The 21,754-nt window shown below is 48.0% G+C and overlaps 1 protein-coding gene across 5 annotated transcripts in view; it reads right to left on the reverse strand.

Annotated features, from left to right (window-relative positions):
* Window positions 1-21,754, reverse strand: part of CTNNA2 (catenin alpha 2) — a 2,737,142-nt gene that overhangs the window by 262,242 nt on the left and 2,453,146 nt on the right. For all 5 annotated transcript variants that reach the window (XM_063925313.1, XM_063925315.1, XM_063925316.1 and 2 more), the window contains one exon: window positions 17,187-17,292. In XM_063925313.1, coding sequence (XP_063781383.1) covers window positions 17,187-17,292 — 106 coding nt within the window. The remainder of the gene's footprint in view (window positions 1-17,186; window positions 17,293-21,754) is intronic.

Consider the following 21,754-nt stretch of genomic DNA (forward strand, 5'->3'; position numbering starts at 1 on the left):
GCATCTGCACCAAGTCTCTGCACTGTAGATAGGATGCTGCAGTAAAAGAGTTTTTTTTCCCTCTGCCCTGCTGCCAGTCCTCCTGCCCCCTCCGGCATCAACAATCCCCACTCCCTAGCTGCGCCGCAGGTGGAACAAAAGCTGCTGCGGCCACCGGCATAGATGTGATGCTCTTAAGTAGTATAATATGGCACCGGAGAGAGGCAAATTAAAACAATTACACTACTTAGGAGCATCACTAAACGCCTGGGACCTATTACGGAAGTGAGCTCCAATTTGCTCCAATATACAGAGATGTACACATTTTTGCACCCAGACCGCCACTCTCTTGATGCTTGGTTTCAGATCAGCCTTTATTAAGAGCGGGCACATGTACCAGCCGTATACTAGGTGCGAAATATCAGTCTGTTTTGTAAATAGAAGTATTCATGCATATGCAGAACTCCACAGGGCCCACAGGAATATCAAGACACCCTCACCTAACTTTGCTTATGTGCAAACGCCCTCTCACAGGCAGTTACAACCCTTCAGTTGCAAGTGAATATGTGATAGCTTTGCGTATGACTCTGCATTGCCTGTAGCTGTCCTCGCTAGGTTTCAAAACTTTGGGGGACATTTACTATGCAGTGATAAAAGTGGAGAAGTGAGCCAGTGGAGAGGTTGCCCATGGCAACCAATCAGCACTGACGTAACACTTATAATGTGCATACTATAACAGTATACAGAGCAGCTGATTGGTTGACATGAGCAACTTCTCCATCGGCTCACTTCTCCATTTTTATCACTGCTTAGTACATGCCCCCCATAGAGCAAAAACAAGCAAGATACTGTATGCTCTGTTAAGAGCGTAACTATATGCTGTATGTGGATATACAGGAAGCGTTTGTTGTACCGGAAGTGTTTGTTATACAGGAAGTGCCTCCACAGCCATTATTCAGCATGACTGCAGCTAGTAAAGACACACTTCTTCAGCTCTCCAGAATCCTGTGGTGATTTGCAAACAGGTCACTTTACAAACAGTGTTATCAAGCCCCCTGAGAAGAGAGCAGAATCCAGGAGTCTTGTTACTTTTCCAGGAGAGCACCCCAAAAATTAGAATTCTCATGGACATTCCAGTACAGTAGGCATAATGCTTAAATGTACGGGACAAATTACAGAGCTGGTGCAATGATCAAGTCCTTTTACGGACTGGAAATGGCTGTACAATTCTTGCTACACAATGTACCCACCCCTTCCTGTCAACTACTTTCACTAGGTTCTTGGTCCGCACAATGAAATCTTATGTTTGAGGTACTTTGTTCCTACTCTGTGCTTATCAAGGAAATTATGCTCTCCAACAAATTCTTATTGGCTGATGAAAACGTCACTTCTTCTTAAATGCCTCCATCCAGAAAACCCAGCAGTTGTAGGCACCATGAATGATGCTTTTTGTGTCTCCTGGTTCCTAGTACCTACCTAAGCAGTCCTTTCCCTGCTAATAACATCCACTGGAAGGCTTAAGCCAAAGTCAGATGTTTTTTAAAGTTAAGCAGCAGTGCGTGACACATGAAATTCAACATTCAGTGTCAGACAATGCAGGAAAAGGAATATGAGACACACTCAATAACCACTTGTTTATTTCCAGGAAAATCCCAGACAAAAAGACCTGAAATTAATTGTGCGCATTTTGCAGAAAAAAATAAAAACTCAAGTAGGCTTAAGAAATATTTATTATTGATTAAACAGGCTTCGTAGGCTGCCTATGAGAGTTATTTAGCCGAAAGGTACATCAGGAACTATTGCCCTTGTGTACTGATCAAAAATGAAATTATACAAAGAAAAATGAAATAATTATTTAAGAATGACTAGAAATGAATTCCTTTAATTGCTTTTTGTACGTTATGATTTTGAAAGTAAATCACGTGTTACCTAGCATAAAGGAGGTGACGACAGCAATTTTATGTACAGTAACAAAGAAACAGAGAAATTGACAGCAGAAAAAAAAACCTTGGCCCATTTAGTCTGCGCTAAACACGGTGTGCGTCTGCGTCTTGGTCGTGCCTGCGTCTATTAACAATGAATTGAGCAGCAATTGCCGCAGCAGGGCCTGGGTGTGACTAGGGGCCTATTTCAGACCTGATCGCAGCAGCAAATTTGTTAGCTAATGGGCAAAACCATGTGCACTGCGGGGGGGGGGGGGGGGAGGGGGTAGATATAACACGTGCAGAGAGAGTTAGATTTGGGTGGGTTAATAGGATTTTAATACCTACCGGTAAATCCTTTTCTCTTAGTCCGTAGAGGATGCTGGGGATGCTTCAAGAACCATGGGGTATAGACGGGATCCGCAGGAGACATGGGCACTTTAAGACTTTAAAAGGGGTGTGAACTGGCTCCTCCCTCTATGCCCCTCCTCCAGACTCCAGTTATAGGAACTGTGCCCAGGGAGACGGACATTTCGAGGAGAGAATGTATCGTTAAACCACGGTGAGCATTTTACCAGCTCACACCTCCAGTATGCTGCAGAATGTGGCATTCAATAGAACACCAGCCGACGGCATGAAGAATATGCAGCAAAACGCTGACATAAAACGTAACACAATCTATGTGTGTAAACACAACCAGTAACAGCATAACGCATGTTATGGCCTGAATAACGTCAGCAACTGGCCGACTTGACCACAACACACCATGTGTGTAAACATACTCAATGACTGCAGATACAGTACGCACTGGGACGGGCGCCCAGCATCCTCTACGGACTAAGAGAAAAGGATTTACCGGTAGGTATTAAAATCCTATTTTCTCATACATCCTAGAGGATGCTGGGGATGCTTCAAGAACCATGGGGTTTATACCAAAACTCTAGAACGGGCGGGAGAGTGCGGATGACTCTGCAGCACCGATTGACCCAACAAGAGGTCCTCAACAGCCAGGGTATCAAACTTGTAAAACTTCGCAAAGGTGTTTGAACCCGACCAAGCAGTTACTCGGCAGAGTTGTAATGCCGAGATCCCCCGGGCAGCCGCCCAGGATGAGCCCACCTTTCTGGTAGAATGGGCCTTCACCGATTTTGGTAACGGCAAACCTGCCATAGAATGAGCCTGCTGAATCGTATTACAGATCCAGCGTGCAATAGTCTGCTTGGAAGCAGGAGCCCCAATCTTGTTGGGAGCCCACTGGACAAACAGAGCCTCTGTTTTCCTAATCTGAGCCGTTCTGGCGACTTAGATTTTCAAAGCTCTGACCACATCGAGAGACTTAGATTCCCCCCAGGCGTCAGTAGCCACTGGCACCACAACAGGCTGGTTTACGTGAAACGATGAAACCACTTTTGGCAGAAATTGCTGACGAGTTCTCAACTCCGCTCTATCTGCATGGAAGATTAAATAGGGGCTTTTGTGAGACAAAGCCACCAATTCAGACACCCGCCTTGCGGATGCCAAGGCCAACAGCATGACCACTTTCCAAGTAAGGAATTTCAACTCAACCTTACGGAAAGGTTCGAACCAATGAGAATTTCAGGAACTGCAACACCACATTAAGATCTCATGGTGCCACCAGGGGCACAAAGGGAGGTTGGATGCTCAGCACGCCCTTCACAAAGGTCTGAACTTCTGGAAGGGAGGCCAATTCTTTCTGAAAGAAAATAGATAAGGCCGAAATTTGTACTTTAATGGAGCCTAACTTTAGGCCCGCATCCTGCTTGCAAAAAATGGAGCAAACGCCCCAGCTGAAATTCTTCCGCAGGAGCTTTCTTGGATTCACACCAAGACACATACTTCCTCCAAATACGGTGGTAAAGCTTCGCTGTTACATCTTTCCTAGCCGCGGTAAGTCTTGATACACGCACCGTCCTTGCTGTAACAGGTCCTCTCGTAGAGGAAGAGGCCAGGGATCTTCTATGAGTAATTCTTGAAGATCTGGATACCAAGTCCTCCTTGGCTAGACCGGAACAATGAGGATCGCCTGAACCTTTGTTCTTCTTATGACCTTTATCACCTTCGGAAAGAGTGGAAGTGGAGGAAACACATAGACCGACTGAAACACCCACGGTGTCACGAGGGCGTCCACCGCTATTGCTTGAGGGTCGCTCAACCTGGAACAATGTCCCTGAAGGTTCTTGTTGAGGCGAGACGCCATCATGTCTATTTGAGGAATTCCCCAAAGACTTGTCACTTCTGTGAAAACCTCTTGATGAAGACCCCACTCTCCTGGATGGAGATCGTGTCTGCCGAGGAAGTCTGTTTCTCAGTTGTCTACACCCGGAATGAAGACCGCTAACCGAACGTTTACATGCCTTTCCGCCCAGTGGAAAACCTTTGTGGCTTCTGCCATTGCCGCTTTGCTCTTCGTTCTGCCCTAGCGGTTTATATAGGCCCCTGCTGTTAAGTTGTCCGACTTAATTAAGACGGGCAGATCGCGAAGAAGATGTTCCGTTGTAAATAGCTCTTAATTCCAGAATGCTTATTGCAGAAAAGCTTCCCGGCTTGACCTTTTTCCCTGGAAATTCTTCCCCTGGAAAGACTGCTCCCCAGCCCTGGAGACTTGTATCCATGGACACCAGGATCTAATCCTGGATCGCGAACCTTCATCCCTCTAGGAGGTGAGAACTGTGAAGCCACCACAAGAGAGATATTCTGGTCCTGGAAAATAGGATTATTTTCCGGTGCATGTGCAGTGAGACCCGGACCACAGGTCCAACTGGTCCCGCTAGAACCACTCTGTCATTTTACCTGCTCACCGAATGGCCTCGTAGGCCGCAACCATCTTCTTCATCAACGGAACGTATTGATGGGTTTACACTGTTGCAAATCTGATCCTACTCTGGATCCTCAGATCTCTTTCCACTGGAAAAAACAAACTCTCAACAGTTCTGTATCTAACTTTAATCCCAACTCCGACAACCGTGTCGTTGGGATCAACAGTGATTCTGGCAAGTTCAGGAGCCAACCACTGTGTTGAAGAACTGTCAGAGAGAAACAACGACTTGCACCACTTGTTTCTTGACCTCGTCGTAGTCAGGAGAGCGTCCCAGTACATAAGAATAATGGCTTTTACTATCGAAGGAAAACCATCATACTGCCATCGCTCCGGTGAACTGGCAATGACAAACCTGAATAGCAAACCCAGGTAAAGCTAACGCGGAAGAAACCGCACTTAAAAACTCATTCTCCTTTAACAGATTAGAGATCCCTGCCCTGAGAGATTCCATCTTGTAGTTCAACTTCTTAAGTAGAAATTTTTGGAATTGTTCTGACCGAGCTGTCCGGGCTCAGAAGCACGAAAAAGCTTGAATAACAGCTTTTTTTTGTTGTTGTGACAGGGACAGCAGGCTAATGTCCTGATCCTGACCCAACTCTTGTATGGCGTCGCATACTACCTCCCCGTGCAGAGGAGAATCGGTAAGATCTATTTGAAAAACCAGTGAGGGGAATTATCTGGACACAGAGCTGTTTCTTGGGGTAGGCGAGCAGTGCAACCGCACTGGGCGCCTGCCGCGGCACTAACTGTGGCTCCCTGCTTCCCCCTCCTATTTCTCCCCGAGTAACCCGCTCGGGGGGCGGAGTTTCACGGAATGACGCGGTTGCGTCGTTACTTCACGACGCAACCCCGTCACTCTGCGAAACCCCCCCCCCCCCCCCCCCCCGAGCGGAGTACAGAGGGGGATCCAAGTTAGGAAGAGGGAAAGGCCGGCGCGAGGAGCAACTGGTGAGACGGGCCGAAGAGCGGTAATCGCCTCTGTAAGTATTCTCTCTCTCTCTCTCTCTCTCAATGTGTAAAATGGGGACACCTGCCGTAATGTGTGAAATGGGGACTCTTGCCTGCCGTAGTGTGGGGATTTAATGTATCAAGGGCATTGCGGTGTGTGGCATAATATGGTGCAGGGGGCATTACTGTGTGGGGCTTAATATGGTAGAATATTTTTTTCCTGTGGTGGTAGTGATCTGTTGGAGCAGGGTCAAAAACTGGATTGTGAGGTAGTCTTTTCAGACGACGCCATGCCCATTTAAATGAGGCCACACCCATTTAGATGAGGCCACACACCCTTGTCGGGGGCGCGCACAAGTTTTTTTTTTATCTAGGTGTGGGGGGGGCACATTTTTTATGTCATGGAGGGGCGCATTTTTAAATCTCGCACTGGGAGCCAAATTGGCTAGAAACAGCCCTGTCTGGACACTCCAGTATGTTCCCCTTGAGACTCTATTCTTAACTCACTGGTCCATGTCCATTCCAGGACTGACTGAAGAATATTAGACGTGGTCCCACTGGTGTGGGCTCCCACAAGATAGACCCAGCGACATGCAGTGGATGTGGCAGAAACAGAGGATGATTTCTGCTTCTGCGAACTTGAAAAGGCTGCTGACCTTTTACCTTTTCACCTTCCTCTACCTGCAAAGAAGGGGAAAAACTGTATCCATCCGGTCGAAATGACTGCATCCTACAAAAATGCGTCACCAACTGTTGTGAGAGAACATAGCTCAAGAAGGTAGACTTACCAGTGGCATCTGCCGAGATCAACATAACAAAGCCATCCCCAAACCAGGTTTCACCTTCATAGGGAAGATACTCCAGTACTTCTCGGAGTCACCCTCAGCATTCCATTGGTGAATCCACAACACCCTCCTAGCCGAGACCGCCATGGAATTGGCCCGCGAACCCAAGAGTCCCATACCTCTTGTAGTCGCACGGCAGCATGCTGCAATGTTTTAGATATGACCCAACTTAAGGAGTATCCCACCTCTCCCCAGGGTAATTATATCGGATGACAAGGTAACCGACCATTTCTGAATACAAGCACTCCCCCATGCGCAAGTAATGCAAATATAACCAAAGCATATGATTAAAATATCACTTAGCTTCCTATATACGATCCTTTGTGACAGGGCCCCGTGCAGAACAGGGGTCGACTCTCACTTTATTCTATCCACGGCAGGAAAAGAATAAACCCTCGGACTCCTCGTGAGGATTCGAAACCATCTTGTCATGACTGACCTAGACTTTTTCAACAGAGCGATCAGCACGTGAGAAGGAATAACTTTACTCATTCATTATAAATATTAATGTGAATATACACATTTAAATACACATATACACACATATATCTATATATATATTTCATATATATATATATATATATATATATATGTATATATATATATACCAGGTGTGTTGGAGAATCCAACAGAGGGCACTCACCAGTCCATAAAGATTATAAAGGTTTTTATTGATACATCAAAATCACCAGTAGTGTGTCGACGTTTCGACCCATAGGGCCTTTCTCAAGACAGTCAGAGAAGACATCCAAACAGCATGCCAGTTACACACATGCTGTTTGGATGTCTTCTCTGACTGTCTTGAGAAAGGCCCTATGGGTCGAAACGTCGACACACTACTGGTGATTATGATGCATCAATAAAAACCTTTATAATCTTTATGGACTGGTGAGTGCCCTCTGTTGGATTCTCCAACACACCTGGTATATGTGAAACCTTTTTGGGGTTATCACGAGGAGCACCCCACGGCGATGACATATGGGACGTGAGTGCGGACACTTCTATGGAATTATATATATATATATGTTTTTGTCAGGAACAGCAGGGTCCCTAGTGACGTTAATACGTTCTTAATGTGTATGAAACATGTACTGAATGCCGATGTTGAGGATCTTATCAGGAAACATCATGGTCGACATAAGAAGTAGTATTCGTGTCGATATCAGGGAGTAGTAACTGGGCAAAATACAATTTTTGCGACCCCGAGGGGTCTGAGGGAAATATATTATCAATATTACGCCCTCCACAAAATTACTACGTCTGTGTTCGAGCCACAGATATATGCAATCGTACCATACATATATATATATATATATATATATATATATATATATACACATACATACAGGTATAGCTTTCTGAAATGCATCACATTATCATGTCAAATTTTTTTTTTTACCCAGTCAGATTAGTTGGTGCCGACAGGGTCACCCACACACGTCTGTGTCTCCCATACAGTTTTCTCATAAGAAAAAAATACATCTACTGACATTATTTACATGAACCAAGTACCCTCAGGAGTCGGCAGTGCCGACAGTGACATTCCTATAGCCATTTGTGGCAGAGCCCTCAGCCTCAGACATGCCGACTGTAAGGAATAGACCCAGTACTTTCTGTCAGGGAAAACATAGCAGACTTACCAGCTCTATTTACACCATACTCATTATACACTGTATATTATTTCTAACATATATTGCACTAAACAACTGTGCCCCCCCCCCCCCCTCGTTTTTCACTGTGAGCTGCTCAGCAGTGCTGTTCGGCAGGGCCAGCGTTTTTGAGGAGAAAATGGCGCTGGTTAGAGCTGGAGGGCTAAGCCACGCCCCCTTAATGGTGCGCTTCAGCCCCACTATTTTCTAGATATTTATACTGGCGGGGGTCTGTATTAAGTGCCCAGGCACTTAATATCTCTCTTGCCAGTCTATCTCTGAGGTATACATGCTGCCCAGGGTGCCCCCCCTGCGCCCTGCACCCTTGTAGTGCCGCTTGTGTGTGGGAGCAATGGCGCGCAGCGCGGTACCTCAGAGCCACAAAGTCTTCTGCCGTCACTGAAGTCTTCTGTTCTTCATTTACTCATCCGGCTTCTTTCTTCTGGCTCTGCAGGGGGGGTGACGGCGTGGCTCCGGGAACGAGCAGCTAGGCGCACCAAGTGATCGGACCCTCTGGAGCTAATGGTGTCCAGTAGCCTAAGAAGCAGAGCCTTTGAACTCAGAGAAGTAGGACTGCTTCTCTCCCCTCACTCCCACGAAGCCTGTTGCCAGCAGGTCTCCCTGAAAATAATAAACCTAACATAAAGTCTTTTTCTGAGGAACTCTGGAGAGCCTCTCAGTGTGTGACGAGTCTCTCTGGGCACAGAATCTAAACTGGAGTCTGGAGGAGGGGCATAGAGGGAGGAGCCAGTTCACACCCCTTTCTCTAACGTCCTAGTGGATGCTGGGACTCCGTCAGGACCATGGGGAATAGCGGGCTCCGCAGGAGACAGGGCACATCTAAAAAAGCTTTTAGGTCACATGGTGCGTACTGGCTCCTCCCCCTATGACCCTCCTCCAAGCCTCAGTTAGGTTTTTGTGCCCGTCCGAGAGGGTGCAATCTAGGTGGCTCTCCTAAAGAGCTGTTTAGAAAAGTTTTTTTTTAGGTTTCAATCTCAGTGATTCCTGCTGGCAACAGGATCACTGCATCGAGGGACTTAGGGGAGAGATTTCCAACTCACCTGCGTGCAGGATGGATTGGAGTCTTAGGCTACTGGACACTTAGCTCCAGAGGGAGTCGGAACACAGGTCAGCCTGGGGTTCGTCCCGGAGCCGCGCCGCCGATCCCCCTTACAGACGCTGAAGAGACGGCAGAACGGAGGTCCGGAAAGCAGGCGGCAGAAGACTCCTCAGTCTTCTTGAAGGTAGCGCACAGCACGGCAGCTGTGCGCCATTGTTGTCACACGGCTCACTGACTCAGTCACGGAGGGTGCAGGGCGCTGCTGGGGGCGCCCTGGGCAGCAATATAATTACCTTTAGTGGCAAAATAAATACATCACATATAGCCATTAAGGCTATATGTATGTATTTTAACCCAGGCCAGTTTCTTAAAAACCGGGGAAAAGCCCGCCGAAAAAGGGGCGGAGCTTATTCTCCTCAGCACTCGGCGCCATTTTCCTGCTCAGCTCCGCTGGTGAGGAAGGCTCCCAGGTCTCTCCCCTGCACTGCACTACAGAAACAGGGTAACAAAGAGAAGGGGGGCATAAATTGGCGATATTTATATATTAAGAGCGCATATATAGTAAACAACACCTTCTAGGGTTGTTTATATACATTTATAGCGCTTTTGGTGTGTGCTGGCAAACTCTCCCTCTGTCTCCCCAAAGGGCTAGGGGGTCCTGTCTTCGATTAGAGCATTCCCTGTGTGGCTGCTGTGTGTCGGTACGTGTGTGTCGACATGTATGAGGACGATGTTGGTGTGGAGGCAGAGCAATTGCCGATGATGGTAATGTCACCCCCTAGGGAGTCGACACCGGAATGGATGGCTTTAGTTATGGAATTACGTGATAATGTCAGCACATTACAAAAGTCAGTTGACGAAATAAGACGCCCGGCTAACCAGTTAGTACCGGTTCAGGCGTCTCAGACACCGTCAGGGGCTGTAAAACGTCCTTTACCTCAGTCAGTCGACACGGGTACCGACACAGATGAATCTAGTGTCGACGGTGAAGAAACAAACGTATTTTCCAATAGGGCCACACGTTATATGATCACGGCAATGAAGGAGGCTTTGCAGATCTCTGATACTGCTGGTACCTCAAAAAGGGGTATTATGTGGGGGGTGAAAAAACTACCTGTATTTTTTCCAGAATCAGAGGAATTGAATGACGTGTGTGATTATTGGCATTATACCCTTTCCCACCAGAGGTTAGGGCGCGCTGGGAAACACCCCCTAGGGTGGATAAGGCGCTCACACGTTTATCAAAGCAAGTGGCGTTGCCGTCTCCTGATACGGCCGCCCTCAAGGATCCAGCAGATAGGAGGCTGGAAACTACACTGAAGAGTATATACACACATACTGGTGTTATACTGCGACCGGCAATAGCTTCAGCCTGGATGTGCAGTGCTGGGGTAGTGTGGTTGGATTCTCTGACTGAAAATATTGATACCCTGGATAGGGACAGTATTTTATTGACTCTAGAGCAATTAAAGGATGCTTTCCTTTATATGCGAGATGCTCAGAGGGATGTTTGTACTCTAGCATCAAGAGTAAGCGCGATGTCCATATCTGCCAGAAGAAGTTTATGGACGCGACAGTGGTCAGGTGATGCGGATTCCAAGAGGCATATGGAAGTATTGCCATATAAAGGAGAGGAATTGTTTGGGGTCGGTCTTTCGGACCTGGTGGCCACGGCAACTGCCGGCAAATCCACTTTTTTACCTCAGACCCCCTCCCAACAGAGAAAGACACCGTCTTTTCAGCCGCAGTCCTTTCGCTCCTATAAAAAGCGACCAAAAGGACAGTCTTATCTGCCGCGAGGCAGAGGAAAGGGTAAGAAAGGGCAGCAAGCAGCCCCTGCCCAGGAACAGAAGCCCGCCCCGGCTTCTACAAAGCCATCAGCATGACGCTGGGGCTTTACAAGCGGACTCAGGAACGGTGGGGGGTCGACTCAAGATTTTCAGCAATCAATGGGTTCACTCACAAGTGGACCCGTGGGTCCTGCAGATAGTATCTCAGGGTTACATGCTGGAGTTCGAAAGGTCTCCCCCTCGCCGGTTCCTAAAGTCTGCTTTACCAACGTCCCCCTCAGAAAGGACGTCGGTTTTGGAAGCCATTCACAAGCTGTATTCTCAGCAGGTGATAGTCAAGGTACCCCTCCTACAACAGGGAAAGGGGTATTATTCCACACTATTTGTGGTACCGAAACCGGACGGTTCGGTAAGGCCTATTCTAAATCTGAAATCCTTGAACCTGTACATAAAGAAATTCAAGTTCAAGATGGAGTCACTCAGAGCAGTGATAGCGAATCTGGAAGAAGGAGACTTCATGGTGTCCTTGGACATAAAAGATGCTTATCTACATGTCCCGATTTACCCCTCACACCAAGGGTATCTCAGGTTCGTGATACAAGACTGTCATTATCAGTTTCAAACGCTGCCGTTTGGGTTGTCCACGGCCCCTCGGGTCTTTACCAAGGTAATGACCGAAATGATGGTTCTTCTACGAAGAAAAGGCGTATTAATTATCCCTTACTTGGACGATCTCCTGATAAGGGCAAAGTCCAGAGAACAGCTGGAAGTCGGTGTAGCGCTCACAAGTAGTGCTTCAGCAACACGGGTGGATTCTAAATCTTCCAAAATCTCAATTGACCCCGACAACACATCTGCTGTTCCTGGGCATGATTCTGGACACGGTTCAGAAAAAGGTATTTCTCCAGGAAGAGAAAGCAAGGGAGTTATCCGAACTTGTCAAGAACCTCCTAAAACCAGGAACTGTGTCAGTACATCAATGCACAAGAGTCCTGGGAAAGATGGTGGCTTCGTACGAAGCGATTCCATTCGGCAGATTCCATGCACGAACATTTCAGTGGGATCTGCTGGACAAATGGTCCGGATCGCATCTGCACATGCATCAGCGGATAACACTGTCACCGAGAACAAGGTTGTCTCTCCTGTGGTGGTTGCAGACTGCCCATCTGTTAGTGGGCCGCAGATTCGGCATACAGGACTGGGTCCTGGTGACTACGGATGCCAGCCTACGAGGTTGGGGAGCAGTCACAAAGGGAAGAAACTTCCAGGGCGTGTGGTCAAACCTGGAGACGTCTCTTCACATAAATATACTGGAGCTAAGAGCGATCTACAATGCTCTAAGCCTGGCAAAATCGCTGCTTCAGGGTCAGCCGGTGTTGATCCAGTCCGACAACATCACGGCAGTCGCCCACGTAAACCGACAAGGCGGCACGAGAAGCAGGAGTGCAATGGCAGAAGCTGCAAGGATTCTGCGCTGGGCGGAGAATCATGTCGTAGCACTGTCAGCAGTGTTCATCCCGGGAGTGGACAACTGGGAAGCAGATTTCCTCAGCAGACACGACCTTCACCCGGGAGAGTGGGGACTTCATCCAGAAGTTTTCCACATGATTGTGAACCGTTGGGAAAAACCAAAGGTGGACATGATGGCGTCTCGCCTCAACAAAAAATTGGACAGGTATTGCGCCAGGTCAAGAGACCCTCAGGCAATAGCTGTGGACGCTCTGGTAACACCGTGGGTGTACCAGTCAGTGTATGTGTTCCCTCCTCTGCCTCTCATACCAAAGGTACTGAGAATTATACGGAAAAGAGGAGTAAGAACAATACTGGTAGCTCCAGACTGGCCAAGAAGAACTTGGTATCCGGAACTTCAAGAGATGCTCACGGAGGATCCGTGGCCTCTACCTCTAAGAAGGGATCTGCTTCAGCAGGGACCTTGTATGTTCCAAGACTTACCGCGGCTGCGTTTGACGGCATGGCGGTTGAACGCCGGATTCTAAAAGAGAAGGGCATTCCTGAGGAAGTATTTCCTACTTTAATTAAAGCCAGGAAAGAAGTGACCGCACAACATTATCACCGCATTTGGAGAAAATATGTTGCGTGGTGTGAGGCCAAGAAGGCTCCAACGGAAGAATTTCAATTGGGTCGATTCTTACATTTCCTGCAAGCAGGATTGTCTATGGGCCTCAAATTGGGGTCCATTAAAGTTCAAATTTCGGCCTTATCAATTTTCTTCCAGAAGGAATTGGCGTCAGTGCCTGAAGTACAAACTTTTGTCAAAGGTGTACTACATATACAACCCCCAATAGTGCCTCCAGTGGCACCGTGGGATTTGAACGTGGTTCTAAATTTTCTCAAATCTCATTGGTTTGAGCCTTTAAAATCGGTAGATTTAAAATACCTTACATGGAAGGTAACCATGCTGTTGGCCCTGGCTTCAGCCAGGAGAGTTTCGGAGTTGGCAGCTTTGTCATACAAAAGCCCATATCTGATATTCCATTCGGACAGGGCAGAATTGAGGACACGTCCTCAATTTCTCCCTAAGGTGGTTTCGGCATTTCACTTGAACCAGCCTATTGTGGTGCCTGCGGCTACTAGCGACTTGGAGGACTCCAAGTTACTGGACGTTGTCAGAGCATTAAAAATATATATTTCAAGGACAGCTGGAGTCAGAAAATCTGACTCGTTGTTTACATTGTATGCACCCAACAAGTTGGGTGCTCCTGCGTCTAAACAGACGATTGCACGTTGGATATGTAGTACAATCCAACTTGCACATTCTGTGGCAGGCCTGCCACAGCCTAAATCTGTAAAGGCCCATTCCACAAGGAAAGTGGGCTCATCCTGGGCGGCTGCCCGAGGAGTCTCGGCATTACAACTTTGCCGAGCAGCTACGTGGTCAGGGGAGAACACGTTTGTAAAATTTTACAAATTTGATACTCTGGCTAAAGAGGACCTGCAGTTCTCTCATTCGGTGCTGCAGAGTCATCCGCACTCTCCCGCCCGTTTGGGAGCTTTGGTATAATCCCCATGGTCCTGACGGAGTCCCAGCATCCACTAGGACGTTAGAGAAAATAAGAATTTACTTACCGATAATTCTATTTCTCATAGTCCGTAGTGGATGCTGGGCGCCCATCCCAAGTGCGGATTGTCTGCAATGCTTGTACATAGTTATTGTTACAAAAATCGGGTTATTACTGTTGTTGTGAGCCATCTGTTCAGAGGCTACTTCGTTTGTGTTATCATACTGTTAACTGGGTTCAGATCACAAGTTGTACGGTGTGATTGGTGTGGCTGGTATGAGTCTTACCCGGGATTCAAGATCCTTCCTTATTGTGTACGCTCGTCCGGGCACAGTACCTAACTGAGGCTTGGAGGAGGGTCATAGGGGGAGGAGCCAGTACGCACCATGTGACCTAAAAGCTTTTTTAGATGTGCCCTGTCTCCTGCGGAGCCCGCTATTCCCCATGGTCCTGACGGAGTCCCAGCATCCACTACGGACTATGAGAAATAGAATTATCGGTAAGTAAATTCTTATTTTTAAAGTCTTAAAGTGCCCATGTCTCCTGCGGATCCCATCTATAGTCTATACCCCATGGTTCTTGAAGCATCCCCAGCATCCTCTAGGACGTATGAGAAGTTTTGTTTCCGTGCAGGGTAAATACTGGCTGCTTTATTTTTACACTGCAATTTAGATTTCAGATTGAACGCACCCCACCCAAATCTAACTCTCTCTGCACATGTTATATCTGCCCCACCTGCAGTGCACATGGTTTTGCCCATTATCTAACAAATTTGTTGATGCATGAATTACGCCCAAGGTGCACATGGTGTGTACGTATTGCAGCGGCTAAGCAGCGGTGAGCGTGGTTGAGTGTGGCTACATCTGTACACGCACACACATACAAATTAGGGTTAATTTTTGTGTGGAGCCAATTAACCTACCAGTGGAAACCCATGCAAGCACAGGGAGAATATACAAACTCCACACAGGGACATGGTGGGGATCGAACCCATCACCTCGGTGCTGTGAGGCAGTAATGCTAACCATTACACCGTCTGTGCTGCCCTAGTATGAAATGAAATTCACCATAATGAGGGGAGCAGGACCCATGAGGCCACCCAGGGCGCACAGATTGCGGAGTGGCTCCAAAGGTTACATAGAAAGTCTTGAGGACTAAAGTTGGGAATCTCTGGCCTAGAGGCTATCACATGTGTGGTGAAGATTTAAATGAGTTTGAGAGTCTGGAGAATGTGGGCCTCATTCAGAGTCATATGCAATGCTGCTGAATTGCATGCCCCCATCCATCCATCCATCCAAGCTATGAGCCTGCAAACCTGCAGCAGACCCCAGCCCTATAAAGTGATAGAGATCTGCCCAAAATCAGATGAATCTCTGCCTACGCTCAGATCAATGTCTACCTCTGCCTAGCATGCAATTCTGTCTGCAGGACCGCGACTCGTCCTCAGAACACTTCGGCTACAAGTAAATGCCCCGTTGCCACCTGTAGATTAGCAGGTTGCACAAAATTGTGCATGCTCGGCGATGAAGCATGAACATTGCATAGTGCTGCAAATTGCAAGATCCATCCATAATACTGCGCTTAACACCCCAACTCACCCCTTTCGGGACAATTGGATTTAAGTAGAAAAAATACAACAAGGGTGCAACAAAGTGTAGGTAACATGTCATATGGAGAAGTGGATGTACAGTACTCCTATGCTTTCCATTTATACGGACCACATACAATGAAGCAATCGCTGATGTTGCATTACTTTTATAAGTGACAACAATTCTGTTCACATTATGGGGTACAGGGAGGCAGAGGGACCTTCCGGTCCCTCTGAAAGCGGCAGCAGCAGGAAGTTTCTCTTCCCTGCAGCTGCACATATGGCCAATCTGACTGGTCGTATCCAGATAAGGCGCTTGCTGGTGTGGTCGCATCTGATGCAACCATGCCAGGCAAATGGTTAATTATTATTATTATTTATTATTATCCTTTATTTATATAGCACCAAAAGGGTTCCGCAGAGCCCAATTACAGAGTACATAAACATATAATCAAAACAGGAAAACAGAGACTTACAGTTGATGACAATATAGGACAAGTACGGGGTAAATAAACGTAGCTACATCAGCAGATAACACTGACATAAGTATCAGGTGGCAGAAGACTGCTGGATTTGGTGCAATCGAAGATTATTAAAGTAAGAGAAGGATATGAGGGAGACAGGGGTGACACAGATGGGGTAGACAGAGAGCATGGAACAGAGGGTTAGGATGAGATTAGGTTGGGTTTGGTGAAGAAGTGGGTCTTGAGAGCCTGAATTTTTGTAGAGGTGGAGAGTCTGAGGGGGAGAGGTAGAGAATTCCAGAGAAAGGGAGCAGCACGTGAGAAATCTTGGAGATAGGAGTGGGAGGAAGTAATCAGTAGACAGGAGAGTCAGCGTGCATTAGCAGAGCGAAGAGGACGGGTGGGAGTGTAAAGGGAGATAAGGTCAGAGATGTAAATGGGAGAGGAGTGGGTGAGGGCTTTGTAAGTGAGTTTGAGAAGCTTAAAATGGATTCTGAAGAGGAAGGGAAGCCAGTGAAGGGCTAGTAGGAGTGGGGAGGTGGACGTAGTGCGTTGGGTGAAGAAGATGATCCGTGCAGCAGCATTGAGGATTGGAGTGGAGACAGGTAATTGTCAGGGATGCCAGTCAGGAGGAGATAACAGTAATCCAGTCTGGAGATGATCAGTGAGTGGATAAGAGTCTTAGTAGCATCCTGGCTGAGAAAGAGTCTGATCCTGGAAATATTTTTTAGATGAAAATGACACATTTTTGAGAGGTGCTGAATGTGTGGTTTGAAGGAGAAGGAGGAGTCAAGGATTACACCAAGACAGCGTACTTGTGGGCTAGAGGAGATAGTCGTGCCATCAAAAGTCCCTCATGTAACAGTCCCACGTCAGACTCATCTCACCACTCCCGTGCGGGGGTCACTAGCCCTCCACAGTCAATGACATCTCCTTAGATTTCAACCTATTATTTTCACCTCACATCTTTTATTACGCTTGTGATTCTAGCAATGTAAATGTATGGCAAAAGCTAACATATGCAAGCCACAGTTTTATCTTGAGAAAGGTTGCACCCATAGATGGTAACATAAGTGTCTTACCTGATCAGCAACAGCACGGGCCAGCTTGTCCATCCTAGAACCGGCTTCTGCAATTTTTTTTGCGGCGTTAATCACATCAGACGTGTTCTTTAGTGGACCTTTCCCTCTGTAAAAGAAAATAGTGTCGTTGCAATTCAATTAAATTACTAAAATAACCACCTGAACTGAACTGAGTCATTGTTATCCACCCCCCACACACCTTTACCGTTACGTTATATCAATGATTTGTCATTTACTATCAGTTCAGCGTCTAACTGCAGCTGAGCTGGGGGGGGGGGGGAGATTTGCCAGGTTCTGCTCTTATCTATAATTCCTCTCCGGCAATTTCTTTTGATGGCTCCTTCAAGCTCATGAATTAGATTTAATAGTATGTACATTTTTGAGTGCTCATTACGGAGACAGCCCTGTTGGAAAATTAAACTTGCAATGGGATTCCCAGGCCACCACTTGGTGCTGACACGGACAGGTCCAGTGCAATTGGCTTACTGGAGAATATCTGCAATCTGTGTCAGCAGCCGACACGTACAACATGTGTTCCTTCCAATCAATCAAACCCGGCATGGCATCACACGCAATGTACCTGTGTATTGCCAGTGTCAGTGATCCCTTTGAATAACCATGGCTATATGAGGATGCATTTACATTGTGTAAGACGTCCTTTAGCCATGAGAAACACAAGTGTTGGGTCCCTATACTGTGATAGACGTTTCTGAGTCAGACTCAAGTGGAGATGCGGAAGGATATCGAGTTCACCAGTGCGTATAGATGGATCCGGCTGTCGTTAACGGAAGACACTGTCCGTATAATGGGTGTTTCTGGGCTGTAACTGGGCAGTGACCATGTGTACATACAGAATTGCCCCCGTGACGGAGGCATGTGTGCCGGCTCCATGCTCAGGTGTCTTTCATCTCCATCCTCCATAGGAGCTAAGCGTCTCCAAGGAGACAGTGCCATAGACACACAGTGGTACATATATACTATGTCACCCCCGCTGTGTACTATATACTCTCCCCTGCCGCTACCACTGAGACTATGTGCCAGTGTGTGTGCCAGATACTGCACACCACCTGCACTAACCCGCTCCTTGCCTGTTATAGTCTATGGGCTTAATTCAGACCTGATCATAGATGTGCTAAATTTAACAGTCACACAGACATGTGGGGGGACGCCCAGCACACAGCGGCGATGCTTTTGTACTTTAGGAGTAGCTCCCTACCAACACTGCTCCTGCGTGCTGGCAGTGAGCTACTCATCACTGCAGGGGTCGCAGCGACTGCGTGTGACGTCACGCAGCCGTACGCCCCACGCGCGGTCCAGGTACGCCTGCGTTACCCGGACTGCGAAACCCTAAAACGGCGGCCAAACGCCGCCGGCCTGCCTCCCGCCTATCAATCGGGCAGAGGTGATCGCAGGGCTGAGACGGCCGTTGACTGTCTGGCATGCGCCGGCGTGTGCGCAGTTCAGACCTAATTGGCTGCTGTGCAAAAACACACAGCACTGATCAGGTCTGAATTACGCCCAATGTTCCTATATTGTATTCTTGCTGCATTAACCCTGTGTTGACTAGAACCCTGTGTTCTACCTAGTTGATAATCCAATCCCTGGTTAAACTATTCATCGTGCGGACTGACCTCCTTCACACACCTACCAACACCATAGGTTCAGCCAATAAGCCCCACTATAATTATTGTGCTGCATTACAGCAAAACAGGGGACCATCCATCTCCTATATAATAGTCCAAATCTGTGACTCTGTGACTGTGTGGATAACGCTGGGCGTGGCTAGGAGCTCTCATTGGGTTAGTGGCAGGTCTATCACACCCAGTCCACAGCTGATTGGGCGAGAAACGCCCTCCCACACAGGTTACACCCAAAGAGTGGCTCTGACCTTTGGCTGCTGTGTGTTTCCAGAACAGGATTAACAATGGGGCTGATGGAGCTGCAGCTCCTGGCCCACACCCCAATATAGGCCCACTGCATCTACAGCAAGTCTCTGCGCTGTAGATAGGGGGAAAAAATCCTTTTACTGCAGCGTCCTATGTCCTGCTGCCAGTCCGCCTGCCCCCTCCGGCATCAACAATCCCCACTCCCTAGCCGCGGCGCAGGTGGAACAAAAGCTGATGCGGCCATCGGCATAGATGTGTATGAAAGCACCGCAGTGAAAGACTTTCATAGCCCTCCCTGCGCCGCATACTCTCTGAGCCCCGGAGCCTGCTCTGCGTGTGATGTCACAGAACTGCCTCCCCACCACAGCCGCACCCAGATCCCCAGAGGCCCTGACTCCGCAACACAGCACCTGGTCTGCCGGCCTGGAAGCCCCGAGATGGCTAATGTAACGGATAGAGAGGGTGATATCGCGGAGGGTACTGTATGGACGCTGAATCAATGTAAAAGGTGACAGTGCTGTGCTGTGCAGTGGGTGTGCAGTGTCACTGACACTGCACAGCACTCTCACTTTTTACACTTATTCAGCAAGTCAGTCAGTTCTGCCAGCCAGTCACTATTGTTAGCGCCGGTGTCCCAACGCGCCGTATTACAGGGAAGTAGACGCACTAAATAAACTACAGCTCCCAGCAGCCCTTAGCGCCGAAGCATTCCGGCACTAAGGGCTGCTGGGAGCTATAGTTTATTTAGTGCATCTTCTTCCCTGTAATGCGGCACATTGGGACTCTGGCGCTAACAATAGTAACTGGCTGCTTGGCTGCTGTGCGTGTCTCTGGGAGGACAGCAGCTTAGCTGCTTCCAGGAGGAGAAGCAGGAGAAGCATTACCTGCCCCTCCCCCACTCACAGTATCTCCGGGTCCCCACCCGCGGCACACACGCACCCGCTCCTCCCCCACCTGTGTCACCACCGTACCAGCCCCTCCCCCATCCATGGCACCCCCGCAACCACCCCTCCCCCATCCGCGGGACCCCCTCCCCAAACCGCGTCTCCCCCGCACCCGCCACTGCCCCAACCACAGCACCTACTAGGTGATTCATCAGGCCCTGCGTGCGCTGTTCACGCCGTTGCAAGGGGCTTCGACCCCTTAACCATTGCACGCCCTTTGTCCGTGCAATATTTAACCACTCACACAATTATGATTGGAGGTAATACTCCATATAATGCAAATATTGCACGTGCAAGGGTTAAGGGGGTGTACCCCCTTACAACGTCGTGAAGAGCGCCCGTAGGGCACGTCAAATCACCTAGTTACTCGGAAACACCCAGGGAAAAGCTGCCTTCACAGACATTTACACCTGCAATATAGATACGGTCTACCTATTCCCAGCAAAGACATGTGACTGCACGTACAGGCACTCCTTGTTTCTAGGGAAGGCTGGAGGTGTGCATGCACAGTAATTGCCCATAATAGGAAGCGACTAGCACCATTTTTGGGAACTAGTTACAAATATCCCCACACTGACTACTAGGAGGTTTCTGGAAACATTCTTCTGCCCATCTCACTGTGTTGTAGTATCTACTTATTAGCAGGCACGGTTATAACTGTGACCATGGGGGTCATTCCGAGTTGATCGCTCGTTATTTTTTTTCCGCAATGGAGCGATTAGTCGCTAATGCGCATGCGCAATGTCCGCAGTGCGACTGCGCCAAGTAAATTTGCTATTAAGTTAGGTATTTTACTCACGGCATTACGAGGTTTTTTCTTTGTTCTGGTGATCGTAATGTGATTGAGAGGAAGTGGGTGTTTCTGGGCGGAAACTGGCCGTTTTATAGGTGTGTGTGAAAAAACGCTACCGTTTCTGGGAAAAACGCGGGAGTGGCTGGAGAAACGGAGGAGTGTCTGGGCGAACGCTGGGTGTGTTTGTGACGTCAAACCAGGAACGAAACTGACTGAACTGATCGCAGTGGCAGAGTAAGTCTCGAGCTACTCAGAAACTGCTAAGAACTGTCTATTCGCAAATCTGCTAATCTTTCGTTCGCAAATCTACTATGCTAAGATTCACTCCCAGTAGGCGGCGGCTTAGCGTGTGCAATGCTGTTAAAAGCAGCTTGCGAGCGAACAACTCGGAATGAGGGCCCATGTTGGAAAAATGTTCATGTAAGATTAAACAACATGAATGAAAGGAGACCATCGTATTCTCACAGCTAATGGGGGTAATTCCAAGTTGATCGCAGCAGGATTTTTGATAGCAATTAGGCAAAATCATGTGCACTGCAGGTGTGGCAGATATAACATGTGCAGAGAGAGTTAGATTTGGGTGGGTTATTTTGTTTCTGTGCAGGGTAAATACTGGCTGCTTTATTTTTACACTGCAAATTAGATTGCAGATTGAACACACCCCACCCAAATCTAACTCTCTCTGCACATGTTACATCTGCCCCCCCCCCCCTGCACTGCACATGGTTTTGCCCAGTTGCTAACAAAAATCCCGCTGCGATCAACTTGGAATTACCCCCAATGTGTGGTGATTCTTCACCAATATTGGGCCTGATGCAAGTACGTAGGCCATAAGTGTACAATCTCCTCACACTCACAGGCAGCTGACAGACAGACATGCGGCCTGAAGGGGGATACACTCTGAGGCATATGAGGGCTGTGTGTGGGCTGTGGTGGCAGTAAGCG

This window comes from Pseudophryne corroboree, chromosome 1 (assembly GCF_028390025.1).
Source record: "Pseudophryne corroboree isolate aPseCor3 chromosome 1, aPseCor3.hap2, whole genome shotgun sequence".
NCBI classification, from domain to species: domain Eukaryota; kingdom Metazoa; phylum Chordata; class Amphibia; order Anura; family Myobatrachidae; genus Pseudophryne; species Pseudophryne corroboree.